The following is a 24,779-nucleotide window of genomic DNA, read 5'->3' on the forward strand; positions in this document are numbered from 1 at the left end:
GAGATCTCCATCAGCAGTGCAGGGCCTGTGGCACACAATCAACCAGTCCCCATTGTAGCCAGTAGAGGGCAGTGTTGCACATAGCCCTGTGTTTAGCTTCTGCATGAGCCATGGCTCCAACCCCCTAGTTCCATAGGATGGTGGGGTCTCCTCCAGGGCAGGGTAAGGCATGGCTGGGGGGAGGGGACAGGAAGACTTTGCTCTCACTAGGAACAGCCTCTCTGGGTGGCCCTTGGCATCAGGCTACTGAGCCAGCACAGGGGGCATGTGAGGCTGCTCTGTGGCTTGGGGGTGGGGTTTATGTAATGTTTAATTAGTGACATAATTGTGCCTCTGACCAGCACTGGCCTGGAGCCCTTCCCAGACTCTGCTCCTTCCTCTGACACAAAGACAGAGACCCTCTCCTGGATGGGGGTGTGTGGACCCACCACATGCTCATTCAGGCTGACTTTGAGGTCCCTGTGCTGGCAGAATGGGCTCTTGGCTCTGATCTGTCACCGTGTGTGACACAGCTACATAGACTGGGACTGCTGAGCCCTGTAGCAGAGAGGATGCACAGTGCAATGGTTAGAGCACTAGCCTGGGACTCAGAAGACCTGGCCTGACATGCCAGATCTGCCACAGCCTTCCTGTGTCACCTTGGGGGAGCCCTTCAGTGCCTCAGTTTCCCCACTAGTACTATGGGGATAATAACCCTTTAATGTAAGGGTAAATACCTTCCAGATTGAGACGCTCAGCTACGGTAGTAAAATAAATCCCAGAGCTACCTAGAGATTAGGGATTGCATTGCTTTAACTACACATCTTGTGCTTAGACAAAGCCCTAGGATGGATGCAGTTATATCTGTTTAGAGGTGCTTCTACTGATACAGTTATACCTGTACAGGAAGGCGAGTAAACCATGTTGGAACAATAATCCCTAACGTCTTTCATCAGTAGGTCTCCTTTGTAAAGTGCTTTGGGGGTCCGTGTCACTAGACCCATTTTACAGGTGGGGAAACTGAGGAACACAAGTGACTTGGCTGAGGTTGCCAATTGGGGAATAGAACCCAGGACTCGGGTCCCAGTGCAGTGCTGTAGCCACTAGGCAGTGCTGACACCTTTATACCAGTATAACTGTCAACACTAGGGGTTGTACTGGATATAAATGTTAAAAATCACCCAGCCTCAGTTATATCAGTACAAAAACTGGCTAGAGCAGGCCGAGCTCTTTTCAGTGGGCAGCAGATTAGAGCAAGAGCCAGCAGTGTGTATCTGCAATAATTAAAAACGCCACCTGGTTTTGGCCTGCTGAGGCATCTCCAGAGTAGGTGGGGAGAGCTGCTTCCTGGAGGTTAGAATATATCGGAGTTTCTTGCAGTTGACAAAAGAAGCTAAGAACTCTCTTCTCCCCTGCAGGCCACTCCTACTTTCCCCTGCCGCCACCACCCTTGTGCTGACTCGTCGACAGCTCGAGGGGAGGGGGGTAAACTTTGCCTGTAAAAATCCTAATTCCAAGGCCCAAAGGGATCGCTGGGATTGTCTAGTCTGACCTCCTATATGCCACAGGCCGGAGAACTGCCCCCAAACCATGCCTAGAGCCAGAGCCATCGCTTGGGTACAGTGAATCGGGGTGATCGTCCTGTGCATTGCATGGGGAGGTGAGGCGGGTGGTGAGCAAGCAAGGTGAGGGGGCGAACAGGGAGGCGAGCGGCCGGGGGCGGGGTGTGTGAGGAGGAATCCCCCTACCAGAACCTCTCTCCTGCCCGCCGGCAGGCCCCCACCAATCAACTCCTCCCCCTCCCTCTCACATCTGCTGTGGATCAGATGTTTCGTGGCATCAGAAGGTGCTGGGGGGGAGGGGAGAGGATCGAGGGTGCTGTGTGTTTGGGGCAGGGGGTGGAACTGGGCAGGGAAGAGGCGGGGCAGGGGTGGGGCCGTGGGGAAGGGGTGGGGGGTCGTAGCCAGGGGGAGCAGATTAGAAGCTTGGCACCTACGTCCTGGGCGCTGCATGCCCCTAGGGCCGGCCCTGCCTAGAGCAGAGCGTTCAGAAAAACATCCAAACTTGACTTAAAAATGGTCCGTGCTGGAGATTCCACCATGAGCCTGGTAAATTGTTCCAGGGGTTAATTCCCCTCCCTGTTCAGAATCTTGGGCTTTATTTCCAGCCCGAATTGGATCGGGTAAGACCTTTCGCTGCTAGATGGAACAGCCCGTTGTCATTTGTTCCCTGTGTGGGCACTTAGACTGTCGTCAGGTCACCCTCCCCGCTTCTCTTTGCCAGACTAAGCAGATACAGTGATTGAGCCCCTTGAGCCTGAGCCATGTTGTCTGATCCTTTAATCCTTCTTCTAGCCCTTCTCCACCCCTCTCTAATTTGTCAATACCCTTCGTGCATTGTGCACACAGCACTGGATGCCGCATGCCGCAATTCAGGGCAATTGCACCTGTATTTCCCCCTCTAGGGGCCAAACAAGGGCTCCTGACCTGTCCTGGGTGGACATACTCACCCCATCCCTTCGGACTGGCCTATTGCTGGGCTGCCCAGCAACCCGACTCTATTGTAACGTCCTCCACAAAAGACAGGTGTCCTAAACAGCCTGTTGTGTCTTTCTCTTCCCAGTTAACCGCGTAATTGCCCCAGTTAAGCCACCACTCAGCTATTTTGAAGCAAGCACATTGTTTTCTGAAGGTAAAAGCATCAGAAATGCTGGGCAGGAAGGGACTCAAAGCGAAGTCCAGTGCTCTGCCCTGAGGCAGGGCCCAGTAAACTCAGACCATCCCTGACAGGTGTTGGAGAAAATGGGTTTAAGCCAATACAAGAACCTACATGCATGCTAATAAGCTCACCAGAGAGCACTCGCTCACTCCCACAGGGGCTCTGGTTGGGGAGTACGCCTTCAGATCCCACTCGGGGCTCTTTCTTGTGCTTACAAGCTCACCGCAGTTTTAGCTCCCAACAAGCGCGCTGTGTCTTATGGGGCCTCTGTGGACTAAAATCCTTCCAACACCTCCCTAAGGACGGGGGAGGGAAAACGCTCTCCGTGAACCAGGTAAAATAACCTCTCTGTTTCTACTTGAGATTTCCCTGTTCATGCATCCCAGGATCTCATTAGCCCTTTTGGGGTTGCGTTCAGCTGATGAGCCACCCCCAAGTCATTTTCAGAGTCACTGCTCCCCAGGATAGAGTCCCCCCCACCCTGTAAGGATGGCCCTAGATGTCTGTTTACCTCTAGCCAGATTAAAACCCAGATTGTTTGTTTGGACGCAATTTACCAAGCGATCTGTATCCGTGACCTGTCCTCTTCCTCACTTGACCACTCCTCCAATCTGAGAGTCATCAGTGATGCCTTCCCCCTCCCCGCAGCTCATTGATGAAAATGTTAACTAGCGTAGGGCCGAGACCCTGTTCCTGCAGCCCCCCCGGAAACGCACCTGTTTGATGCTCATTTCCCATTCTCAGCTACCTTTTGAGACAACCCGTTAGCCACCTTTTTTAAAACAAGAATATTATGAAATTGATGTGGCACACATTCAGTGGATTGATCAGAATGCCATACATATTCCACCAACACTACTGCTTTCATCAACCATTCTGCTATCTCATCAACAAAAGAGATCAACTTAGTTCGACAGGATTCATTTCCCATAAACCCATGTTGCTTGGCACTAATTACATTACCCTCGTTTAGTTCTTTATTAATAGAGTCCCCTATTGGCTGCTCCATTATCTTGCCTGGGATCGATGTCAGACTGACACGCCTATAATTACTCAGGTGATCCCGTTTACCCTTTTTGAATATTGGCACAACATCAGCTTTCTTCTGGAACTTTCCAGTGCTCTGAGGCTTATTGAAAATCGGTGTTCACAGTCCAGTGAACTCCTCAGCCAGCTCTTTCAAAATTCTTGGATGTAAATTATTCAGGTCTGTTGATTTAAAAAATGTCTGACTTCAGTAGCTGCTATCTAACATCCTCCTGAGAGATACTAGTGGAATGGAAAGAGTGTTATCCTATGTGATGACTACATCATTTCTACCTGGGGAAATACAACAGAAATATTTATTAGACACTTCAGCCTTTTCTGCATTATTATTATTTATTACCATTTGCATCTAGCAATGGACCAATACGGTTGTTTAGGATTCTTTTTGTTCCTAATATACTTTAAAAAACAAACAAACAAAAAACCTCATTGTCCTTAACTCTGTTAACCATAGATTTATCCTTGCGTCCCTTTCCTTCCCTTACCAGTTTTCTACAATTCCTGACTTCTGATTTATAGTCATTATCAACTTCCCTCTTTTTTTCCATTTTATATGTGCCTTCTAAACCAGGTTTGTTTTTGTTTTTTTTTTCCCCCTAATCAATGTGGCCGCCTTCTACTGTGGCTTTTGGGGGAATCTAATAGTGTTTAAAATTCCCAATTATGATTCATATTTTTCTGATTAAATTCTTCTTCCCAGCTGATTTGGCTCAAATTGGTTTCAACTTTGTGAAATGGCCCTCTTAAAACACCGTGTGTGTACATATCACTGGTCTGGACTTTATTCTGCCTGCACGTTATGAATGCAATGGAATCATGATCACTTGTATCTAAGCTACCATGTAACTTTTAGTTCTGTCATCAGTTCCTCTTTATTTGTCAGGACAACATCTAACAGAGAAGTCCCACGAGTTGGATACAACATTGTGAGTTAGGAAATTTGTCATCCTAGAATACTTAGCCTTGGAATTTCTGCTTTAGTGCTGGTAGCGTGAGACCTCGCACCATGAGGGAATGTCACACTCCAACTGGGAGAAATGTGAATCTGAGAAGACGGCTTTAAAAAACAAAAAACAAAAAAAACCCTTTAATTGAATCTAGATCTGGTGATAGTGACCAGGCCACCTCCTTCCCTCCACCCACAACTCAATGATCTGAGGCTGAAGGCTCAAGATTAATCTTCACTGGGGGGGCGCAGGAGGGAAAAGGTGCTGTTAATTTTATGTGAAATCCTAGGAGACAAGGAAGAAGTAATTCCTTACCTCCTCGCATCGAGAGATTTAACTTTAGGGCTGGCAAATAAGAATTCCATAGTTTGGGAACACAGGAGGATTTCAGCTTTGTTTTTATTCCACATCAGAACTTTCCTGAAAACAGGGAAGAATCATAGATTTTTAAGGTCGGAAGGGACCATTATGATGATCTAGTCTGACCTGCACAACGTAGGCCACAGAATTTCACCCACCAACTCTTATAACAACCCCCTAACTTAGTCTGAGTTATTGAAGTCCTCAAATCATGGTTTAAAGACTTCAAGGTGCAGAGAATCCTCCAGCAAGTAACCCATGCCCCACGATGCAGAGGAAGGTGAAAACCCCCCGTGGCCTTTGCCAATCTGCCCTGGAGGAAAAATCCTTCCCAACCCCAAATATGGCAATCCGCTAAACCCTGAACATGTGGGCAAGACTCACCAGCCAGATACCCAGGAAAGAATTCTCTGTAGTAACTCAGATCCCACCCCATCTAACATCCCATCACAGGCCATTGGGCATATCTACCACTAATAGTCGAAGATCAATTAATTTCCAAAATTAGGCTATCCCATCATATCATATATATGTCTCCTCCATAAATTTATCGAGCTTAGTCTTGAAGCCAGATATGTCTTTTGCCTCCACTGCTCCCCTTGGAAGACTATTCCAGAACTTCACTCCTCTGATGGTTAGAAACCTTCGTCTAACTTCAAGTCTAAACTTCCTGATGGCCAGTTTATATCCATTTGTTCTTGTGTCCACATTGGTACTGAGCTTAAATAATTCCTCTCCCTCCCTGATATTTATCCCGCTGATAGATTTATAGAGAGCAATCATATCTCCCCTCATCCTTCTTTTGGTTAGGCTAAAGAAGCCAAGCTCTTTGAGTCTCCTTTCATAAGACAGGTTTTCCATTCCACGGATCATCCCAGTATCCCTTCTCTGTACCTGTTCCAGTTTGAATTCATCCTTCTTAAACATGGGAGACCAGAACTGCACACAGTATTCCAGGTGAGGTCTCACCAGTGCCTTGTATAATGGTACTAAAACCTCCTTATCGCTACTGGAAATACCTCAGCTGATGCATCCCAAGACCACATTCACTTTTTTCACGGCCATATCACATTGGCAGCTCATAGTCATCCTGTGATCAACCAATACTCCAAGGTCCTTCTCCTCCTCCGTTAGTTCTAATTGATGCATCCCCAGTTTATAACAGAAATTCTTGTTGTTAATCCCTAAATGCATGACCTTGCTCTTTTCACTATTAAATTTCATCCTATTACTATTACTCCAGTTTACAAGGTCATCCAGATCTTCCTGTAGGATATCCCGGTCCCTCTCTGTATTGGCAATACCTCCCAGCTTCGTGTCATAGCACATTCCTGCTTTTTGTGCCAAGGTCAGTAATAAAAAGATTGGCCCCCAAACTGATCCTTGAGGAACTCCACTGGTAACCTCCTTCGAGCCTGACAGTTCACCTTTCAGTGTGACCTGTTGTAGTCTCCCCTTTAACCACTTCCCTATCCACCTTTCAATTTTCATATTGATCCCCATCTTTTCCAATTTAGCTAATAATTCTCCATGTGGAACCGTATCAAACGCCTTATTGAAATTGAGGTAAATTAGATCCACTGTGTTTCCTTTGTCTAAAAAATCTGTTGCCTTCTCAAAGGAGATCAGGTTGCTTTGACACGATCTACCTTTTGTAAAGCTATGTTGTATTTTGTCCCAATTACCATTGACCTCAATGTCCTTAACTATTTTCTCCTTCAAAATTTTTTCCAAGACCTTGCATACTACACATGTCAAACTAACAGGTCTGTAGTTACCCAGATCACTTTTTTTACTTTTCTTAAAAATGGGAACTGTTAGCAATTCTCCAGTCATATGGTACAACCCCTGAGTTTACAGATTGATTAAAAATTCTTGCTAATGGGCTTGCAATTTCATGTGCCAGCTCCTTTAATATGCTTGGAGGAAGATTATCCAGGCCCCCCCCAATTTAGCCCCATTAAACTGTTTGAGTTTGGCTTCTACCTCGGATGTGGTAATATCTACCTCCATATCCTCATTCCCATTTGCCATCCTACCATTATCCCTAAGCTCCTCAATAGCCTCGTTAAAGACTGAGGCAAAGTATTTAGATATTGGCCCATGCCTAGATTATCTTTAACCTCCACTCCATCCTCAGTGTTTAGCGGTCCCACTTCTTCTTTCTTTGTTTTCTTCTGATGTATATGGCTATAGAACCTTTTGCTATTGGTTTTAATTCCCTTTGCAAGGTCCAACTGTACATGGCTTTTGGCCTTTCTCACTTTTATCCCTACGTGTGCTGACCTCAGTAAGGTAGCTTTCCTTGCTGATCCCTCCCATCTTCCACTCCCTGTAGGCTTTCTGCTTTTTCTTAATCACCTCTCTGAGACGCTTGCTCATCCAGCTGGGTCTACAACTCCTGCCTATGAATTTTTCCCCTTTCTTGGGATGCAGGCTTCCGATGGCTTCTGCAGCTTTGACTTGAAGTAATTCCAGGCCTCCTCCACCTTTAGATCCACAAGTTTTTCAGTCCAATCCACTTCCCTAACTAATTTCCTTAATTTTTGAAAGTTAGTCTTTTTGAAATTAAAAACCCTGGTCACAGATTCATTTTTGTTAATCCTTCTGTTCAGTTTGAACTGAATTACCTCATGATCACTTGAGCCAAGGTTGTCCCCTACAACCATCTCTTCTATGAGGTCCTCACTACTCACCAAAACCAAATCTAAAATGGCATCCACTCTTGTTGGTTCAGCAACTACTTGGTGAAGGAATCCATCAGCTATCACATCCAGGAAAATCTGAGCCCTATTTATTACTACTAGCACTTGTCCTCCAGTCTACATCTTGGAAGTTAGTCTCCCATGATCACACAATTCCCATTAGTATTTACTTCTTTAAAAACATTAAAGAGGTCTCTATCCATATCCAGATCGGATCCCGGCGGTCTATAGCACACCCCAAGCACTATCCCAGGGGAGGGTCTGGTAGCTTTCTTCCCCACTGTGGGATATGGGAGACCCAGTGTCAGGCCTCTGCTCTGAATCAGGCAGAGCAGGTCTCCCACGTCCCAGAAGAGCGCCCTACCCACTGGACTGTGTTGGGAAGAGTCCATCCTGGGCCTGAGAAATCTTCCCAACCAAAGTTTCATCAAACCTGATCCATTCCTGCGACACTTCAGGTTGGATGAATCTTCATTTTCCAACGTGTCTCCTGGGGAAAATTCACCCCCTCCCCCCACCCCCGCTCTGACTGACCCTGCCTAGCGACATCTACAGGGCATGGTCTCCGTTCCAGTCTTGCACAGAGTTCGGCACACTGTAAAAACACACGCCTTCTCTTTGCAGCAAACACAACTTAAGTGTTCACACCTGGAGAGCTAAAGTGAAGTGACTTACTAAATATGGATTTGGGGCCCCATTGGTAGAACTGGCTGGATCCTCTTCACTGATGCTAGGGACATGAAGGGCTTGCTGGACTTGCTCAGATTGGAGATCTAGGGTTGCCAACCCTCCCGGTTTGGCTGGGTGTCTCCTAGAATCGGGCTCTATCTCCCAGAGGCTACTGAAGCCAAACGGGGAGATTTTTTTTTTTTTTTTAGGTGCTAAAAGTCCAGCAGGGCTAAGGCAGGCTCCCTGCCTGCCCTGGCCCCGTGCGGCTCCCGGAAGCAGCCGGCATGTCCCTGCAGCCCCTGCGGTGGGTCCAGGGGTCTCCACGCTGACTGCACCCTGAGCACCGACTCCACAACTCCCATTGGCCAGAAATTACAGCCAATGGGAGCTGTGGGGGTGATGCCTGTAGGCAGGGGCAGTGTGTGGAGCCCCCCTCCCAGGGGCCACATGGACTTACTGGCCGCTTCCAGGAGTGGTACACAGAGGGGGCAGCATGTGAAGCCTTTGTCCTGCTTAACTCTGGCTCTGGGTGCAAAGCAGTGGGGCTAAGGCGGGCTCCGTCCTCGCAGCTCCCATTTGCTGTGGTTCCAGCCAGGGACATGCTGGTTGTTCTGGGAGCGGCGTAGGGCCAGGGCAGGTAGGGAGCCTGCCTTAGCCACGCTGCGCCACCCACTGAGGTAAGCACCGCCTGGCTGGAGCCCAAACCCTCTCCTGCACCCCATCCCTGAGCCACCTCCCAGAGCCAGCACCCCAAAACTTCACATGCCCCAGCCCCACACCTTCTCCTGCACCCCAATCCCCTCCCCCAACACTGAGCACCCTCCAGCACCTAATCTCCCCCAAGCTTGAACCCCTTAGCCCCAGCCCAGAGCCCGCACCCCAACCCCATGCTCCAGTCTTGTGAAACTGAGTGAGGGTGGGGGAGAGCGAGCGATGGAGGGTGCAGGGCGGGACAAGGGTGTTGGGTTTGTGTGATTAGACAGTTGGAGGTTTATAGTGTCCAATATCTGGCCTCCAGCTGCCTCAGAGGAACGTATAAGAAGTGAGTCCTACAGCGGCAGGTGTGGGGGTAATCTTACCTCCCCTCCCCCGACCCCCGCTGATCCCTACTAGTTGAATTGTGTTAAGTCCCAAAGCAGGAGGTTCAACATCCTTCCATAATGTGTTGGCAGTAATGAACTCTGGATCTTCTCGCCCATTTAAATATCTGCTCCCTCTTTTGAAGCTCGCCAAATTCTTGGCCAGAATGAATTCCGGTGGCCAGCTGCAGTTCCCAGGAATTTCAGTGGGGTTTGTGTGTGTGTTGTGATCTCTGCATGCCCTGCAAATTGTTGGCTGCTTGCCTTGAAACTGATTAGCCAGTCTGGGCACCCAGATCATAAAAATTCTTGGCCTGAGGTCCTCGGTGCATGAAGTAGGGTAAGAACAGAATTAATTGAGGTAAACGCCCCCCACCCTCAGCGTGGCATTCCTCTGGGCCAGGCCATGCTGGGCAGAGAGCTGTGGCTTGGAATCACATTACGTTAACTCGAGGAGCCTGCGGGGCAGTGGAGAATGCTGGACTGTCTATCCATGGTGTACCACTCGCCTTGCTGAACCAAACACACTGGTCCAAGTGGTGCCCTGTGAACATGCTCCATTGAAATGTATCCGTCTCCTGCTGAGCTAACCTGTCCAGGGGCAGCTTTTGTGCTGGTGAGGTGAGGTGTTGCAGGCTAGGCTGTAAGCAGGTTGTGTCCTGGCCTAAGCCGCCAACATACCTCCAAACACGCTAGCCAGTGTCTTGACTTGGCTTTTCAATATTAAGTGAACTTTTGTGTTAACGCGATTGAGACCCACCCCCTGACTCATCAAGACCTTCTCTGGATAACAGGGTTGCCAACACTTGCAATTTGATTGCAAGGCTTTGTGACAACTGGCGTTGTTTAAAACCTCAGCTAGTGGCCTCGGGTGCAAATATCAGCTCTCATGTGTAGCCAGTTTCTAGCAGTCATGCTTCTAAGCTCTTCTCTGTCATGAGGGCTGCATAAGGTTGCCAAGCATGTGGTTTTTGACCAGAACGCCCTGGCGTCTCTGGTCAGCATTGCTGGCCAGACCATTAAAAGTCCAGTCAGTGGCACAGTGGGGCTAAGGCAGGCTCCCTGTCCTGACACCACGCGGCTCCCGGAAGTAGCCGGCATTGCCCCTCTGCCTAGGGGCTGCAGGGACATCAGGGAAGCTCCTTGTGCTGCTCCTGCTCGCCAGCGCTGGCTCCGCAATTCCCATTGGCCAGGAACCGTGGGCAACGGGAGGTGTTGGGGTGGCACCTGAGGGTGTGAGCAGTATGCAGAGCCCCCTGGCTCTGGCGCCTAGGAGCTGGACACGCCAGCCACTTCTGGGAGCCACATGGAGTCAGGTCAGGGAGCCTGCCTTAGCCCCGCTCTACCGCCAACCGGGAGCCTCTTGAGCACTGCCCAGCTGAAGCCTGCACCCCAAACCCTGGCCTGCACCCCACCCTCCTGCCCCAGATCAGAACCCCCTCCTGCACCCCCAAGCCCCTCATCCCTGGCCCCATCTGGCAGCCTGCACCCCCTGCCCCAGCCCAGTGAGGGTGCGGGAGAGTGAGCGATGGGGAGTGGGGGGTGGAGTGAGTATGGGTGGGGCTATGGGGGAAGGGGCAGGGCTGTGGGAGAAGGGGTGGGGCAGGGGTGTTCAGTTTTGTGCAATTTAGAAAGTTGGCAATCCTAGCTCTACAGGCTCCAACCAGAAGACCCAGATCCCTCACATGCGTGAATTCTTAAGCTGATCATCTGATTTCTGCACACTCGGGCTTGGCAACACTGATTAGGTCTGATATTGGCATATTTGGGGCCAGCATCGCACCTTTTAAACGCCAGTTTAGACACAGCAGGAAATCACCTGGGAGTCAGGGCATGAAATACTCTATTCTCCAGGCCTTTTCAAACCAGATCTCGCCATTTTTGCCCCCCCCCCACCCCCACCCCGATGATTAAGAAGCCCCGGCTGTGACAGCTTAGTTTGCTCGTGACTGGACGGGGGCCAGCACCGCTCATCTCCTGGGTGGTTATGTCCTCTTGAATGTGAATCTGAGCTCCTGGCTGAAAGCTGTGATCGTGGAGGGGGGGGTGTGTGTGTGTAAGCGCGCTCTGTGAAGACCAGCTGGCTGAGCGTCCACGAAACACTGGTGAGAACTGAGCAGCCCAGGTGCAAATAGGAAACGGGTTCCCTGCCTGAACAATAAAGATTTTTCTATTATGTAACTGCTTTTGCTCTACTGTATTCCAGCCACTTAGTAGAATTAATAGCTCCAGCGTTTTCCGGGGAGATAAAGAATAGATGGTAAGCACAAGGGCTTGTGGATTTCCCTGTGAGCTTCAGGGTCCAATGCTATCAGAGTTGCATCCCCGGGGATTTGGGTTCCCTTTAAATCCAAGGGGATTTAGGGACTTGAGTCCATCTGGGAAAAATCTCTCAATCCAAGCAGGTTGGACTAAGGCGTATTCCCAGATAGCTATGGACTGGCTGTGTGGTGCAGGGCAAATCTCCACCCTGGCAGTGCCTTGGTTTCCCCAGCTGTGAAATAGGGATGAAGCTGGCCTGTTTTGCAGGGAATGGAGTATGAGGCTAAATTTCATTCAGTCTGTAAAATGCTCCGCGTCTCAGGTGAACTGTCAGGCTGGAGGGAGGTTAATAGTGGAGTTCCTCAGGGATCGGTTTTGGGACCAATCTGATTTAATCTTTTTATTACTGACCTTGGCACAAAAAGCAGGAATGTGCTAATAAAGTTTGCGGATGACACACAGCTGGGAGATATTGCCAACACAGAGAGGGACCGGGATATCCTACAGGAAGATCTGGATGACCTTGTAAACTGGAGTAATAGTAATAGGATGAAATGTAATAGTGAAAAGTGCAAAGTTATGCATTTAGAGATTAATAACAAGAATTTTAGTTATAAGCGGGGGACGCATCAATTGGAAGTAATGGAGGAGGAGAAGGACCTTGGAGTATTGGTTGATCACAGGATGACTGAGTCGCCAATGTGATATGGCCATGAAAAAAGCTAATGCGATCTTGGGATGCATCAGGAGAGGTATTTCCAGTAGAGATAAGGAGGTTTTAGTACCGTTATACAAGGCACTGGTGAGACCTCACCTGGAATATTGTGTGCAGTTCTGGTCTCCCATGTGTTAGAATCATAGACTTTAAGGTCAGAAGGGACCATTATGATCATCTAGTCTGACCTCCTGCACAACGCAGACCACGGAATCTCTCCCACCAACTCCTGTAACAAACCCCTAACTTATGTCTGAGCTATTGAAGTCCTCAAATCGTGGTTTAAAGACTTCAAGGTGCAGAGAATCCTCCAGCAAGTGACCTGTGCCCCATGCTACAGAGGAAGGCAAAAAAGAAGGATGAATTCAAACTAGAATAGGTACAGAGAAGGGCTACTAGGATCATCCGAGGAATGGAAAACCTGCCTTATGAAAGGAGACTCAAAGAGCTGGGCTTCTTTAGCCTAACCAAAAGAAGGTTGAGGGGAGATATGATTGTTCTCTATAAATATATCAGAGGAATACATACCAGGGAGGGAGAGGAATTTAAGCTCAGTACCAATGTGGACACAAGAACAAATGGATATAAACTGGACATCAGGAAGTTTAGACTTAATTAGACGAAGGTTTCTAACCATCAGAGGAGTGAAGTTCTGGAACAGCCTTCCAAGGGAAGCAGTGGGGGCAAAAGACCTAGCTGGCTTCAAGATTAAGCTCGATAAGTTTATGGAGGAGATGGTATGATGGGATCAATTAATTGCCAAAATCAAGTTATCTTTGACTATTAGTGGTAAATAGGCCCAATGACCTGTGATGGGATGTTAGAAGGGGTGGGATCTGAGTTGTTACAGAGAATTCTTTCCTGGGTATCTGGCTGGTGAGTCTTGCCCACACGCTCAGGGTTTAGCTGATCACCATATTTGGGGTCGGGAAGGAATTGGCAGAGGCCCTGGAGGTTTTTTGCCTTCCTCTGCAGCGTGGGGCACGGGTCACTTGCTGGAGGATTCTCTGCACCTTGAAGTCTTTAAACCACAATTTGAGGACTTCAATAGCTCAGACATAGGTGAGAGGTTTATTGCAGGATTGGGTGGGTGAGATTCTGTGCCCTGCGTTGTGCAGGAGGTCAGACTAGATGATCATAATGGTCCCTTCTGACCTTAAAGTCTGAGTCCCGAGCTCCAAAAGAGTGGGAACCCTTCCTGTGTGGAGGGGCAGGCAGTTGACATCCACTGCTGCGGAATTTAACTTTGTGTTTTTAAGTTAAACTCGTGCTTAAGCCTGTAAGTCTTTCCCAATGCAGCACTGCCTTCCTGAACCTGCAGGCAGCTCTGTGCTGCTTCTGTTGCTCATGGTTCTACCTAACCATGGGGACCTGTATGGGCTCTAGTCAGTTTCATGGCTGCTCTGTCTATGGGCACTCATGAAAGTGACCAGCACTGACTGTTTTGTGCCCGTTGGCAAGGCTGAGCAGGAGGAGGATGCCAGGGCTGGAGCTATTCGTGGGGTGGGGGGGGGGAGGTAGGGGGAAGTCCCTCTAAGATTGGGGGAGGGGATAAGACACCCCACTGTTAAGGGGCCTGGTGGAGGAGAGCCCCCTCTTCCTGGTGTTTGGAATGCTTCAGAGGCTACTAGCCAGAGGTGGCCAGGGAAGATAGGATCAATGGACAAAGCGTGGGGATGGGCCTTTCCCATCAGGTCTGGGGAGGTCAGGGCTTCTAACCTGGTGTGCTACAGGGGGGCTGATCTTTCAGCTCTGCCCCTGGCTAGTAGAGATTTCCCTCCCGGGCCCTGCTCTGCCTGGAGGTGGGGGAGGCAAAGCTTTACTTGGAGGTGCTGCAGAGTGGGGCAGAACTGGTCCCTCTCCGATTAACGTCTGTCTCTTTCAGTCCTAGCTCAGAGGCAGAGGAGGATTTGGCTGTTCTCCATCACCTTGGAGGGGGCAGACGGCCTGCCCAGCACCTGGGTGGGACAAGATGGATGGCAAAGCTACTGCCAATGGGCCCCCCCCACCCCAGACCAATGGCACGGCAACTGCTGGGAAAGGGGCGGCAGCAGCTGGCCAGCCTGCAGCAAAACCCAAGCCTGCCAAGAATGCTGTGAGATCAGTCCCCGTCTCTGGAGCTAGGCGGCCTGCGACCACCCACGCCCATCCCCCCGCAGCCCCGGGTGGCAGCTCCAAGCCGCTCAGCAATGGGGTGCCCCCGAGGGCCGAAGCCTCGCAGAGGAAGCCACCGGCAGCAGCATCAGCACCCAAAGCTGGTGCTGCCGCTGCCAAGCCCACTCCGGCCAAAGCGGTGGCCAGGAAGCCAGCGGGCGAGAGTGGGGCAAAGCCTCCAGAGAAGGCTGGGCCGGGCAAGGCCGGGCAGCTGAAGGCCGTGAGGAAGACGCCGGTCTCAACTGTGGCCTTGGGTATGTTCCTCGCCTTCCTGCCAACACCAGGCCCATCTGGGCAGGTGGTAGGGTTGCCAACCCTCCAGGATTGCCCTGGAGTCTCCCGTAATTAAAGATTGTCATGTGATGAAACCTCCAGGAATACATCCAACCCAAATTGGCAACCCTAGTGGGTGGCACCAGGCTGGGATCCTTGGGCTCTACAGGTGCCTTAGGGCCTGTTCCTCAGCCCCTTGTCCTACGCCAGGGCGGTTCAGCCCTGATCTGGGGAGGGCTCAGTGCAGAAGGTCCCCTGTGGGCTGATAGAAGGCTATAAGGAGGTTGAGGGGAGGAAGGCTGGAAGGGGGGCTCTCACTATGGCTCTATAGTAAAGGGGGGAGGGGCGTGCTGGGCTGTGATCAGAACCCCCCAAATAAAACGGCTGGCAGGGCTCTGACAGACTGGGGTCAGGGGTTGGTGTTGCTGATAAGGGAGCCAGGTTGTGGCATCCTGTCCCACTGCAGGGGCAGGGCAATGCCATGCTATGGCATGATAGGTAAAGCGCTTAGCGGTGGAGGGTCCCCTTAGTCTCACACCCTCCCCCACACACCGTGACCTGGCTTGGGGGAGTGGGATAGAACCCCTGGTTTCCCCTGCACTAGTGATAGCCAGGGTGGTTGAGAGGCCCCTGTTTGCAGCGAGTGTGGCAGATCATAGTCCCCGTTCCTAGCGGGCCAGGTGCCCGTCCTCCCACTGCCATGGGGTTCGGCCCCTCTGCCAGAGGGGCCAAAGCTAAATCCCGTTCCACGGAGGGTGGCACAACTGCACTGATGAGGAACCTGGCGCTGCCCCCTCCTGTGTGCCCTGACTTCTTGGATCCCAGCGCTGGGAATAGAACCCAGGAGTCCTGTTGCCCTGGCACTAACCTACCTGCCCAGAGCTGTGGGCAGCCCCTCCAGCTTCTTACACTAGACTTCAGGGCTAAACTCCAGAGCTGTCAGCCTGTGCTCTCTGCACCCGCGTCCACCCCTGTGGAACTGGAACGCAGCCTGTGCTCTCCGTGAACCCCCCCCCCCGTCCATTGATATTGGAACAGCGGCCTCATCAGTAACCTCAGATCTCCGAGCCCTGAAGCTGTGTCTGTCTCTCTCTCTCTCTCCCTGTTTCTAGTCCCAAAGTCGGCCTCAGTGAAGCCTGAGAAACCGGAATCTGCCAACCCTTCCAGGTATGGTATGAAGTTGCCTGCTGGCTGCTCTTGATACTATGGGGACAGATGTGGGAGGGGCTGGGTAAAAAGCCTGCCCTAGGATACCCAGCAAGGGGGCACATGGTGGTGCTAGGAAGGCTGGCATCTGATGGGGTCTGGATGAGATTTCCATGTGGGATGGCTCCTGATCAGGCAAGGCCCTGCCCTTGGGACCCCCAGCCCACCTGGAGCAGCAGGCAGAGGCAAATGCCATGAGCCACGTGCAGGGTGTGTGTGCTACCTGATCTAATGTGATCAGACGCAATCACGCGAATAACAGCATGAGAAGGGCTGGTAGCAGGAGTCACTGATCTAGGGGAACTTCCAGAGGAAAACCATCCCAGATCAGAGGCAGCACTTGGGAGAGCCTGAGATGAGACGGAAACAGACTCCGTGTTAGAAACCTTTCCAAATTTTCTCTCTCATTAGTGTGTGGTGGGATGTTCACTGGCAGTATGTTGTTCAGCCACTAGATGTCCCTGAGCTGCATAGCATTCCAGTCAGGGAGTGGTCCCTGGTAAACAACAGAGACAGAAGTGGGACACGAGTTAAGGTGAGGCTTCTGTGGTTCAGTAAATGCTTCCTGTTGCAGATGGACTGTGGTTCTGCATATCATGAGACAGATATATCCCAAAGGGGGGAGGAGACTTCTGGTGGTAGACGGCTCTTTAATCTAGCAGCCGAAGTCCAAATGAGATCAATGAAGTTGAAGCCGGCCAAATTCAGATTAGAAATAGTGTGAATTTTTAGCCCTGAGAATGCTGTGGGGGATTCTCCATCCCTCTAAATTGAGCCTGGATGTCTTTCTACAAGAGATGCGTTGGCTCAGACAGATGTGAACCTGCCTGATGCACAAAGCCCAAGGTGGCTTGTCTGGCCTATGTTTGTTGGAGTGTATGGGAACAAGGCAGCATCCCCTTTGGACTGCTGGCCCCCGTGTTTTGAGAGCTGTCAGAACCTGTCCGAGCAGCAGGCCGTAGGTGATTAGGCCTGGCCTGTTTTGTGCATAGTTGGGAAACAGGCTTATCTGGGACCCAACGGTGGCTTTTTTCCTGTTATGTAACAAACCAAAGAGATGACAAGAAATAGCTACTGCTATTCTTCCTGGAAGGCTAGAGGAGACCCCTGGGCTCATGTCCTGCACAACACTGGAGTCCCATGACTCGGGAGCTGTGGCTGAACTAAGGAGTGGCCTTAAAAACAAAAACAAACAAAACCATCCAGGCTTGATTATTCTTAAAGACATCCAGTGATGGAGAAACCACCACGCCCCTTGGGAAACTGTACCAATGGTTCATCACCCTCACTTAAAGTCCATTCACCCATTCTGGCCTAGTGGGTGGCAGGAAAGCCATAGACATGATGTGTCTTGATTTTTAGTGAGGCTTTTGTCACAGTCCCATATGATCCTCTCTCATAAGCGAACTAGGGAAAGGTGGGTGCGCAACTGGTCGTACTCAGAGTAGTTCCAGTGCTGTGGTGTCCTGCAGGGGTTAGTCTTGGGTCTGGTACTAGTCAGTATTTTCATTAATGATTTGGATCATGGAGCGGAGGGTAAGTTTATAAATGTGCACATGACACCAAGCGGGGGGTTGCAGGCACTTTGGGGGAGAGGATTAGAGTCCGAAATGACTGTGACAAATTGGGGGATTGGTCTGAATTCAGCAAGATGAAATTCAGTAAAGGCACATGCAAAGTACTTTATTTAGGAAGGAAAAATCAAATGCCCATCTGCAAAATGGAGAATAACTGGCTAGGTGGTCATCCTGCTGTAAAGGATCCGGGGCGCATAGAGGACAAGTCAACAGTGTTGCAAAAAAGGCTAATGCCATTCTGGTGTGTACTAACAGGAGCATTGTATGTAGCTGTCCAGCTCTGCTCGGCACTGGGGAGGCCTCAGCTGGAATCCTGTGTCCAGTTCTGGGCGTCGCACTTTACGGAAGATGTAGACAAATTAGAGTCCAGAGAAGAGCAACACAAATGATCAAAGGGTTAGAAAACCTGACCTGTGCAGAAAAGCGAAAAACCTGGACATGTTTAGTCTGAGAAAAGAAAACTGGGGGGGAGGAACCAGACAATGGTCTTCAAATACATGAAGGGCTGTTAGAGAGAGGCCTGGGATCAATTGTTCTCCATGTCCACTGAAGGTAGGATGAGAAGTAATGGGCTTAAGCTGCAGCAAGGGAGATTTAGATTAGATATTAGGAAAAACTTAACTACGCTGAACAATTAGATTAAAGATCTGGAACAGGCTTCCAAAAGAGGTTTGTAGAATCCCCGTCACTGGAGGGTTTTAAGAACAGGTTGGACAAACAGCTGTCAGGGATGGTCTAGGTGTACTTGGTCCTGCCCCAGTGTTGGGGGGCTGGACTTGATGACTTCTTGAGCTCCCTTCCAGCCCTGTTCTTCTGGGGGAAGTGGACTTTTGTCTTCAATTAGATGGCTTAAAAAAAAAAAAAAAAAGTATAGCTAAAAGGCAAATCCAGCTCTCACCAGCACACCTTCACTGAACGCCTCAAGGTAATGGGGAAAGCTTGAGCCAACACTGTGCCCAGTTCCCGGCTCCCATGTGGACTGGCCTGTTTGAATTCTGGGAAGGGTGGGGGCTAGGCCCACCCAAAACTAACACCCTACCCCATCAGCCGAGGACTTGGGACAACACATGTGAAAACAAGGATGTGGGGGAGGGGGGTGTGTGTGTCAAAATGAGGGCACCTGACAGGGATTCTGAGCAGAGAACCCTGGCCAGCACCCGCTGCTCAGAGGAACTCTGCCTGGAGACAGGGTACCAGTGGGGCTGGAAATAGGCCCCACAGTTGCAGTGCACCTCCCTGTCCAGCTTCCTCCCGGGCTGATTCAGGGGCATCTTGGTCAGCCCCAGAGAGAGGTTGATGAGGGGGTGTCACAACTTTGTGGGGCTAGGGATGGGGGTCAGGGCAGGGGGAAGTGCCGTGAGACACTCAACAAGAGGCTCTGGACTGCCATGCACACCAGATGCTGTTCTAGTTTGGCAGCCCTCTTGCTTTGGCGCAAAGGACCACAGGGGGGGCACTTACGCTGGGATTAAAGCGGAGATGTGACTGAGGTGAGTCTCCCTCATCCATTGCCCTTAGAGCTGGCTGTTCAATTCCACTCTCCTGAGATAAGTCAAGCTTGTCAGTTTCACTTGAGCGGCTAGTCAGTTTCGTCCCCCAGTGTGCTAGTGGGGTTAGAGGGCTCTCAGCACCGCCCCGGAGGTTAGCGGGAACCTCTGCTTTGAATGGGACTTCAAATGTTCTTCCCGTTTTCTCTCTCAAAACCCTGATCCCAGCACTGGGGGGAGGCCAGGGCTCTGGCTCACTGGGGAGGCCCGGCAAGCTGCCCTTCAGTGTGGATATGGTGGGGCTAATCGGCTGTGATTCGGAAGGGGTTTTACTGTAACCCCGAGACTGATGAATTCAGCACTTGGGTTCAGAGGCGCTGCAACAGCAATGCGTCCTGCCTGCTGAGGGGGCTTGCAGCTGGGAGACAAAGGGGGTGTTGGAGGGGCACCAGTCAGAGCTCTCCAGAGGGTGAGCCTCTACTTGCAAGAACGTGGCCTCCATTCAGATCCCCTAAGCTGCTGGGCTGGCAAAGGGCCCTGGATGGCTTGGATTTGTTTGGTAGGTGGCCAAGTGCCTCTCGGTGCAGAAAGGAAAGGCTGGCCCAATGACTAGAACTCTGGGATAACAGGCCAGGCCAATAGAGGGCGCTGTGAGCTGCTGCAGCACCCTGGGAAAGCCGCTGGGTCCCACTAAAAAGCTGGGGACTTGAGACACTGGGTTCAGTTCCCAGCACCACCACAGCCTCCCTGTGTGAGATCGAGCAAACCACTTTGTCCACCTTGCCTCAGTTTCCCCTCCTGGGTACATTGGAGTAACAGCAGTAAAGATGGTGAGGTGCGCAGATGCTACAGTGACTAGGGTTGGGAACATCCGTCTCAGACCACTGCAGACTGGTACTAGGCAGTCCCTTTGTGGCGCAGCAGTGCATGCACTGGGGGAGCTTGCTCTGGCATCCCCTGGGCTGTACCACTTGGTCCCTCTGGTGGACAGGGCACAGGACTGGCTCTTAGGCGACCTGGGTTCTATTCCTAGCTCTGCCATTGGCCTGCTGGGGAACCTTGGGCAAGTCACTGCCCTGCCCTGTGCCTCAGTTTCCCCATATGTAGAGTGGGGAGAACAGGGCTTTGAGCTCTGCATGGGAGAAGTGTAGAGAACATCCAGGTATTCAGGGTGTGACATGGACCCATCTCTATTGACTGCATGAGACAAACACCTGCTGGCTTCTCTCTCCCTTCACCCCTCTCTGTTCTGGTTTCAGACCCTCTGCTCCAGGGACGGAGTACACCAGAGCCCTGACCAGTAACAAACCAGCCACGGCCAAACCTAAGCAGATGGCGCCACCTGGTGGCCAGGCCTCAGCAGTACCACAGCAGCAGAAGAACACGGCCGCCTCCGCAAAGAAAGGTACACGCGCCTCGCGACTAAGCATTGGTGGGCGGCTTAGATCTGACACCAGCAAGCTACGGTGACTCCACCGCGCGGGCAGCCGGGGCGTCTGAGATCCAGTGTCTGCTTGGATCCCTTGGGAAGGGTGCCTGGGGCAAAGGGCGAGGTGTATTCGTAGGCTGTTGCCTGCTTGGGCTGCCGGGCAGCCCCTGACCCTGGGCAGGAGTGGGGGTGGCCCTTCCGCCACAGCAAAGGGCAGCGGGCTGCTGCCGCTCGCTCGCCCAGTGGTGGGATGTCCAAGGAATGATCTCCACCCCCCAACCCCCCCCACTTTGTTGCCCCAGTGCTTCTACTTGCTGCTCAGGGCTCAGCTCCTCTGAGAGTCTCTCCCCAACCCACCATGCTGGGGGGCATGGGGACCCCAGCCAGCATGGAGCCGATCCCAGGGCTCAGCTCCCAGGCCTGGGCATTAGGGATGCAGCTGGAGTGCACTGCACTATGGATGTTCTCTCATTTCCTAAAGTAGCGCGTGAGTTGGAGCAGCCCCGTGGCTGCTCCCAGTGACTCTGTGGGCAGGGCCATCATTAGGACCACCACCAAGGTGGCTTAAAGCCTGCTCTATCCTTGCCCCATGGAGTGAGGAGGTACTTGGGCCACTTTAGTGGGATCCAGTGGCTTTCCCAGGGTGCTGCAGCAGCTCACAGTGCCCTCTATTAGCCTGGTCTGTTACCCCAGAAGGCACTTCCAATTGGCTATAAATCTGCAGCCTGGCACTGAGACCTGGCTTCTTTCTTGTCCCTTACAGACCTCGTCAGAGCTGCCCCCATCTCCAGGGCCCGGCTGGCTGGCTCAAACCCTGCCCTTGACAAGATTGCTGGCCCGGTCAAAACTGCCAAAGCCAAGCTCCCGGTGGAGCCCAAGGCCAAGAGCCACCCAGTCCCTGCTGCTCCCAAGGGCCTGGAGAAGCCAGGGCCCCCGGGGCCGAAGACCTCTCCCAAGGCAGGGGGCAGCCGTCCTGCTACCCCACAGAGAGCAGTGGCCTCCACCCCAAAGAGGCTGATTGCTGGGAGCCCTGGCAAGAAGCCCCCTAAGAAAGAGGCTAGCTACAACCTGGAGCCAGTGCTTGTGCCCAGGAAAAAGCTGCTTTCCCCAGGGCAGGGAGAGGCCAAGGAAGCTGCTGCCAATGTCCTTGTGGCCTCTCCTGATGCCCTGCCTGGCATGGAAAGGGCAGCCCCCGAGGGCGGCGTGAGGCCTCTGGATGATCAAGGATTAACGCCAGAGGTGGGCCCGGTCCTGCTCAAGCCGGTCCCTGCAGACAAGGATGCTCCCGAGAGCTATAGGCTGGAGGTGCTGGGAGCGGAGCAAACACCCATCAGCGACCTGGAAGGGGTGGTTGGAGGTGGAGCACCCCAGGAAGGAGGAGGCTCATCTGGCCCAGAGCTGGTGGCAGCTGAGCCTCTGTCCCACCAAGAGAGCTGTCCTGGAGACCAGCAGCTGACTGGTCTCTCCCCACCACGAGGGGTTGGCTCTCCTCCCAGGGAGATGCTGCCCACAGCAGGCACCTGGGGGCCAAAGCCAGCGGGTACAGAGCTCCCTGATGAGATGCTCACGCCCCAGGCAGAGCAGAGCCTGGTGGACACCCCAGCTATGCTTCTAGACCCCTGTAAGACTGGCCTAGCAGCCGAGGGGGAACCATTGCCCTGCCAGGAGGCCCTGATGCCTGCTGAGCACCTGGACTTGTGGTTGGAAGGCAAAGGAAGAGCGGTTCAGGACATGACCTGCCTGGCCCCAGCCCAGCTGGATTCCTCCTGCCCAGCCGGGGCCTCCCAGATGCTGCCCCTCAGTGAAGAGATCCCTCGGGGTAGCACAGAGGGATGGCAATCTCCATCCATGTCACCGAAGCACCCGGCAGAGCCTCTGCGAGGGGGGGAGCGGGAGAAAGACACGCCGGCCCAGCCAGAGGCAGAGTGGTCAATGCACGAGACGGACTCGCTGCCTCGGGTTGGCCAGGAGGGTCTCTCCCGGAAGATGCGGCAGAGCCAGGAGCCGTGGAGCTGAGAGAGGAGCGGAACGGGAGTCTCTCTCTGACCCTGCCAGGGCATGGACAGGAGACCCAGGATGCTCTTCCCCTGGAGAGAGGAACACAGGGTGCTCGCAGGAGCTCTGGAAAGATGGAGGATCTGGATGCTGAAGGAATGACTAGTACAGAGGCAGTGGCTGCTTTCCAGGGGATAGAGGGGCTCAGCAGAGAGCCTGTCTGTGCAGGGCATGAGCCAGGGGAGGCGGCTGCTCCCCCCACAGAACAGCTCCCTGAGGACAGCAAGGGCTCTGAAGACCAACCCAGCCTTGCTTCTCCTCCCAGCATGTCCCTCTCTGGTGCTGGGGGATCTCTCCCTGCTGAGCTGGCCGGAGTCACCTTGAGAAGTCCTGAGGAAGCTGAGCTGGGATACGCCCACCTAGGTTCTCCTGGAGATGTTGCCAAGGTGGGGTCTGCAGAAGGGGAGCCCTTACTGAAGGGTGGGGCTGATGTGCTGGAGGACCCAGAGCCACATGCCCAACAGGGGTCACCGCTGGGCCCTGAGGTGACCATGCACAAGCCTCACAGCCTGCCCCTGAAGAGCCTGGAGCTGCCCCAGGAGCCAGCCCAACGCCCCCCGCACCCAGGGCAGCTGTCGTCCAGTAGCGCTGAGTCGGAGGGGCCGTCCAAGAGCCGCTCCTCCAAGTCCAGCACGCTGAGCGGCCCCGACCTGGCCGGCAAGAGCAGCAGTGAGACCAGCACCCCGGAGGAGCTGCGGGATTACGACAGCAGCTCTGGTGTGGAGTCCAAGTCGGACGAGAAGCTAGAACAGACCTTCCCCCGCAGCCCCCTGGAGGACCTGCCGGGGGAGCAGGACCTGGGGATCCACATGGACAAGGGGGACGATGAGGCAGAGACCCTCCCAGCAGACGAGCTCCTAGGTGACCTGCCCACAGTGTCCTCTGAGGAGGAGGGCGAGCTGGATGGAGACCTCCTGAAGGAGCCTGATTTCCCTGTCATGGGCAAGCCCCTGGTGTGCCGGGCAGCCTCCCCGCCCCGCAAGCCGTCCCTGGAGGAGTCAGAGGAGCTGGGCTCGGGTGATGCTGGCACTGGGACGCCGGCCTCCACCAACTCGGCCACCTCCTTCGATGCTGCCTTCCACCTCCCCTCCACTGATAGCTGCGGGAAGAGCCCCGGCCTCTCCTCCCTGGAGAGCGAAGAGCACTCAACCGAGAACACCAGAGACCAGATCCCCAAGGGCGCCGAGCCGGCCAGCCTCCCCGAGACAGAAGAGCACAGCAAAATCTCCCTCCCCAGGGACTGGGGCTGCCGGCTGGAACGCCCCCTGCAGATGGGCCTGGCGGACGAGGAGGAACCGGCCTCCCAGCCCTATGGCACTGCTCCCCGTGGACCGGCGGCAGGTAACGTATAGAGGAGCCTGCCATGTGTGTCCAAGTGCCATCGCCGCGGTACCTTAAAGCTTAACTCAGTCATGTGCAATAGTGCCCCCTGCTGAAGGGAATCTCCCCCCTGCCCCATCAGTGTCCCCCCTCTTCCTCTCCCAGTGTTTATCTCCCACCTAGCCAGAAGGGTCTGACATTGCTGTACAGTCCCTCATTCATAGCCTACATTATTCTGTGTCTAGATCAGGCTTTCCCCCCAGGATCATGGGCACCTAGGGGGAAGACATCTGTGTTTTAATGTTCTTCCCTTTTTGGGTGGAGGATTGGGGGCCAAACTTTTTAGCCTTTCAGTACGTTGAATAAAGAGTCACTTATCTGGATCTGACCTCCTGGCCTGTTCTTTGTATTTTTGTGCAGGACTCTTACCTTAGCTTGGGCTGGGGAGGGGAGATTAGAGGGAGCGGGGGTGGGGGGTGTGATTGGCAGCAGCAAGCAGGGCCAAGTAGGTTTGGGGTGGGGGCTAGGAAGCAGCCATCTATCATGGCTGATGTCTAACTGCTTGGTTTGTAGCCTAGTAGTAGACTAGAACGTCTGGCCTTAGCCATAGTCCTTCTGTTGCCACGAGTTCTCCAGGAGATAGTTTGGCCATCACATGGAAGTTCTTCATGGGGCTGAGAGCGTCTCAAGCCTTCCCTGGACCACCATGTGGTGGGCAGACTCTTCTAGACCCCATCAGCCCTCATCTCCTGGATGTTTTGGTCCAAGGGAACTTTCCTGGGTCCACAGACCATAGT

General features: G+C 52.7%; 1 protein-coding gene across 1 annotated transcript in view; it reads left to right on the forward strand.

Moving 5' to 3' along the window:
• The window catches only part of PRR36 (proline rich 36), a 41,047-nt gene that overhangs the window by 13,941 nt on the left and 2,327 nt on the right, over positions 1–24,779 (forward strand). Inside the window, 5 exon segments of the mRNA XM_074934944.1 lie at positions 14,367–14,889; positions 16,021–16,075; positions 20,438–20,583; positions 21,371–22,579; positions 22,582–24,003. Coding sequence (XP_074791045.1) covers positions 14,454–14,889; positions 16,021–16,075; positions 20,438–20,583; positions 21,371–22,579; positions 22,582–24,003 — 3,268 coding nt within the window. The 5' untranslated portion in view covers positions 14,367–14,453.

Source organism: Natator depressus, chromosome 20 (assembly GCF_965152275.1).
Source record: "Natator depressus isolate rNatDep1 chromosome 20, rNatDep2.hap1, whole genome shotgun sequence".
Classification (NCBI taxonomy): Eukaryota; Metazoa; Chordata; order Testudines; family Cheloniidae; genus Natator; species Natator depressus.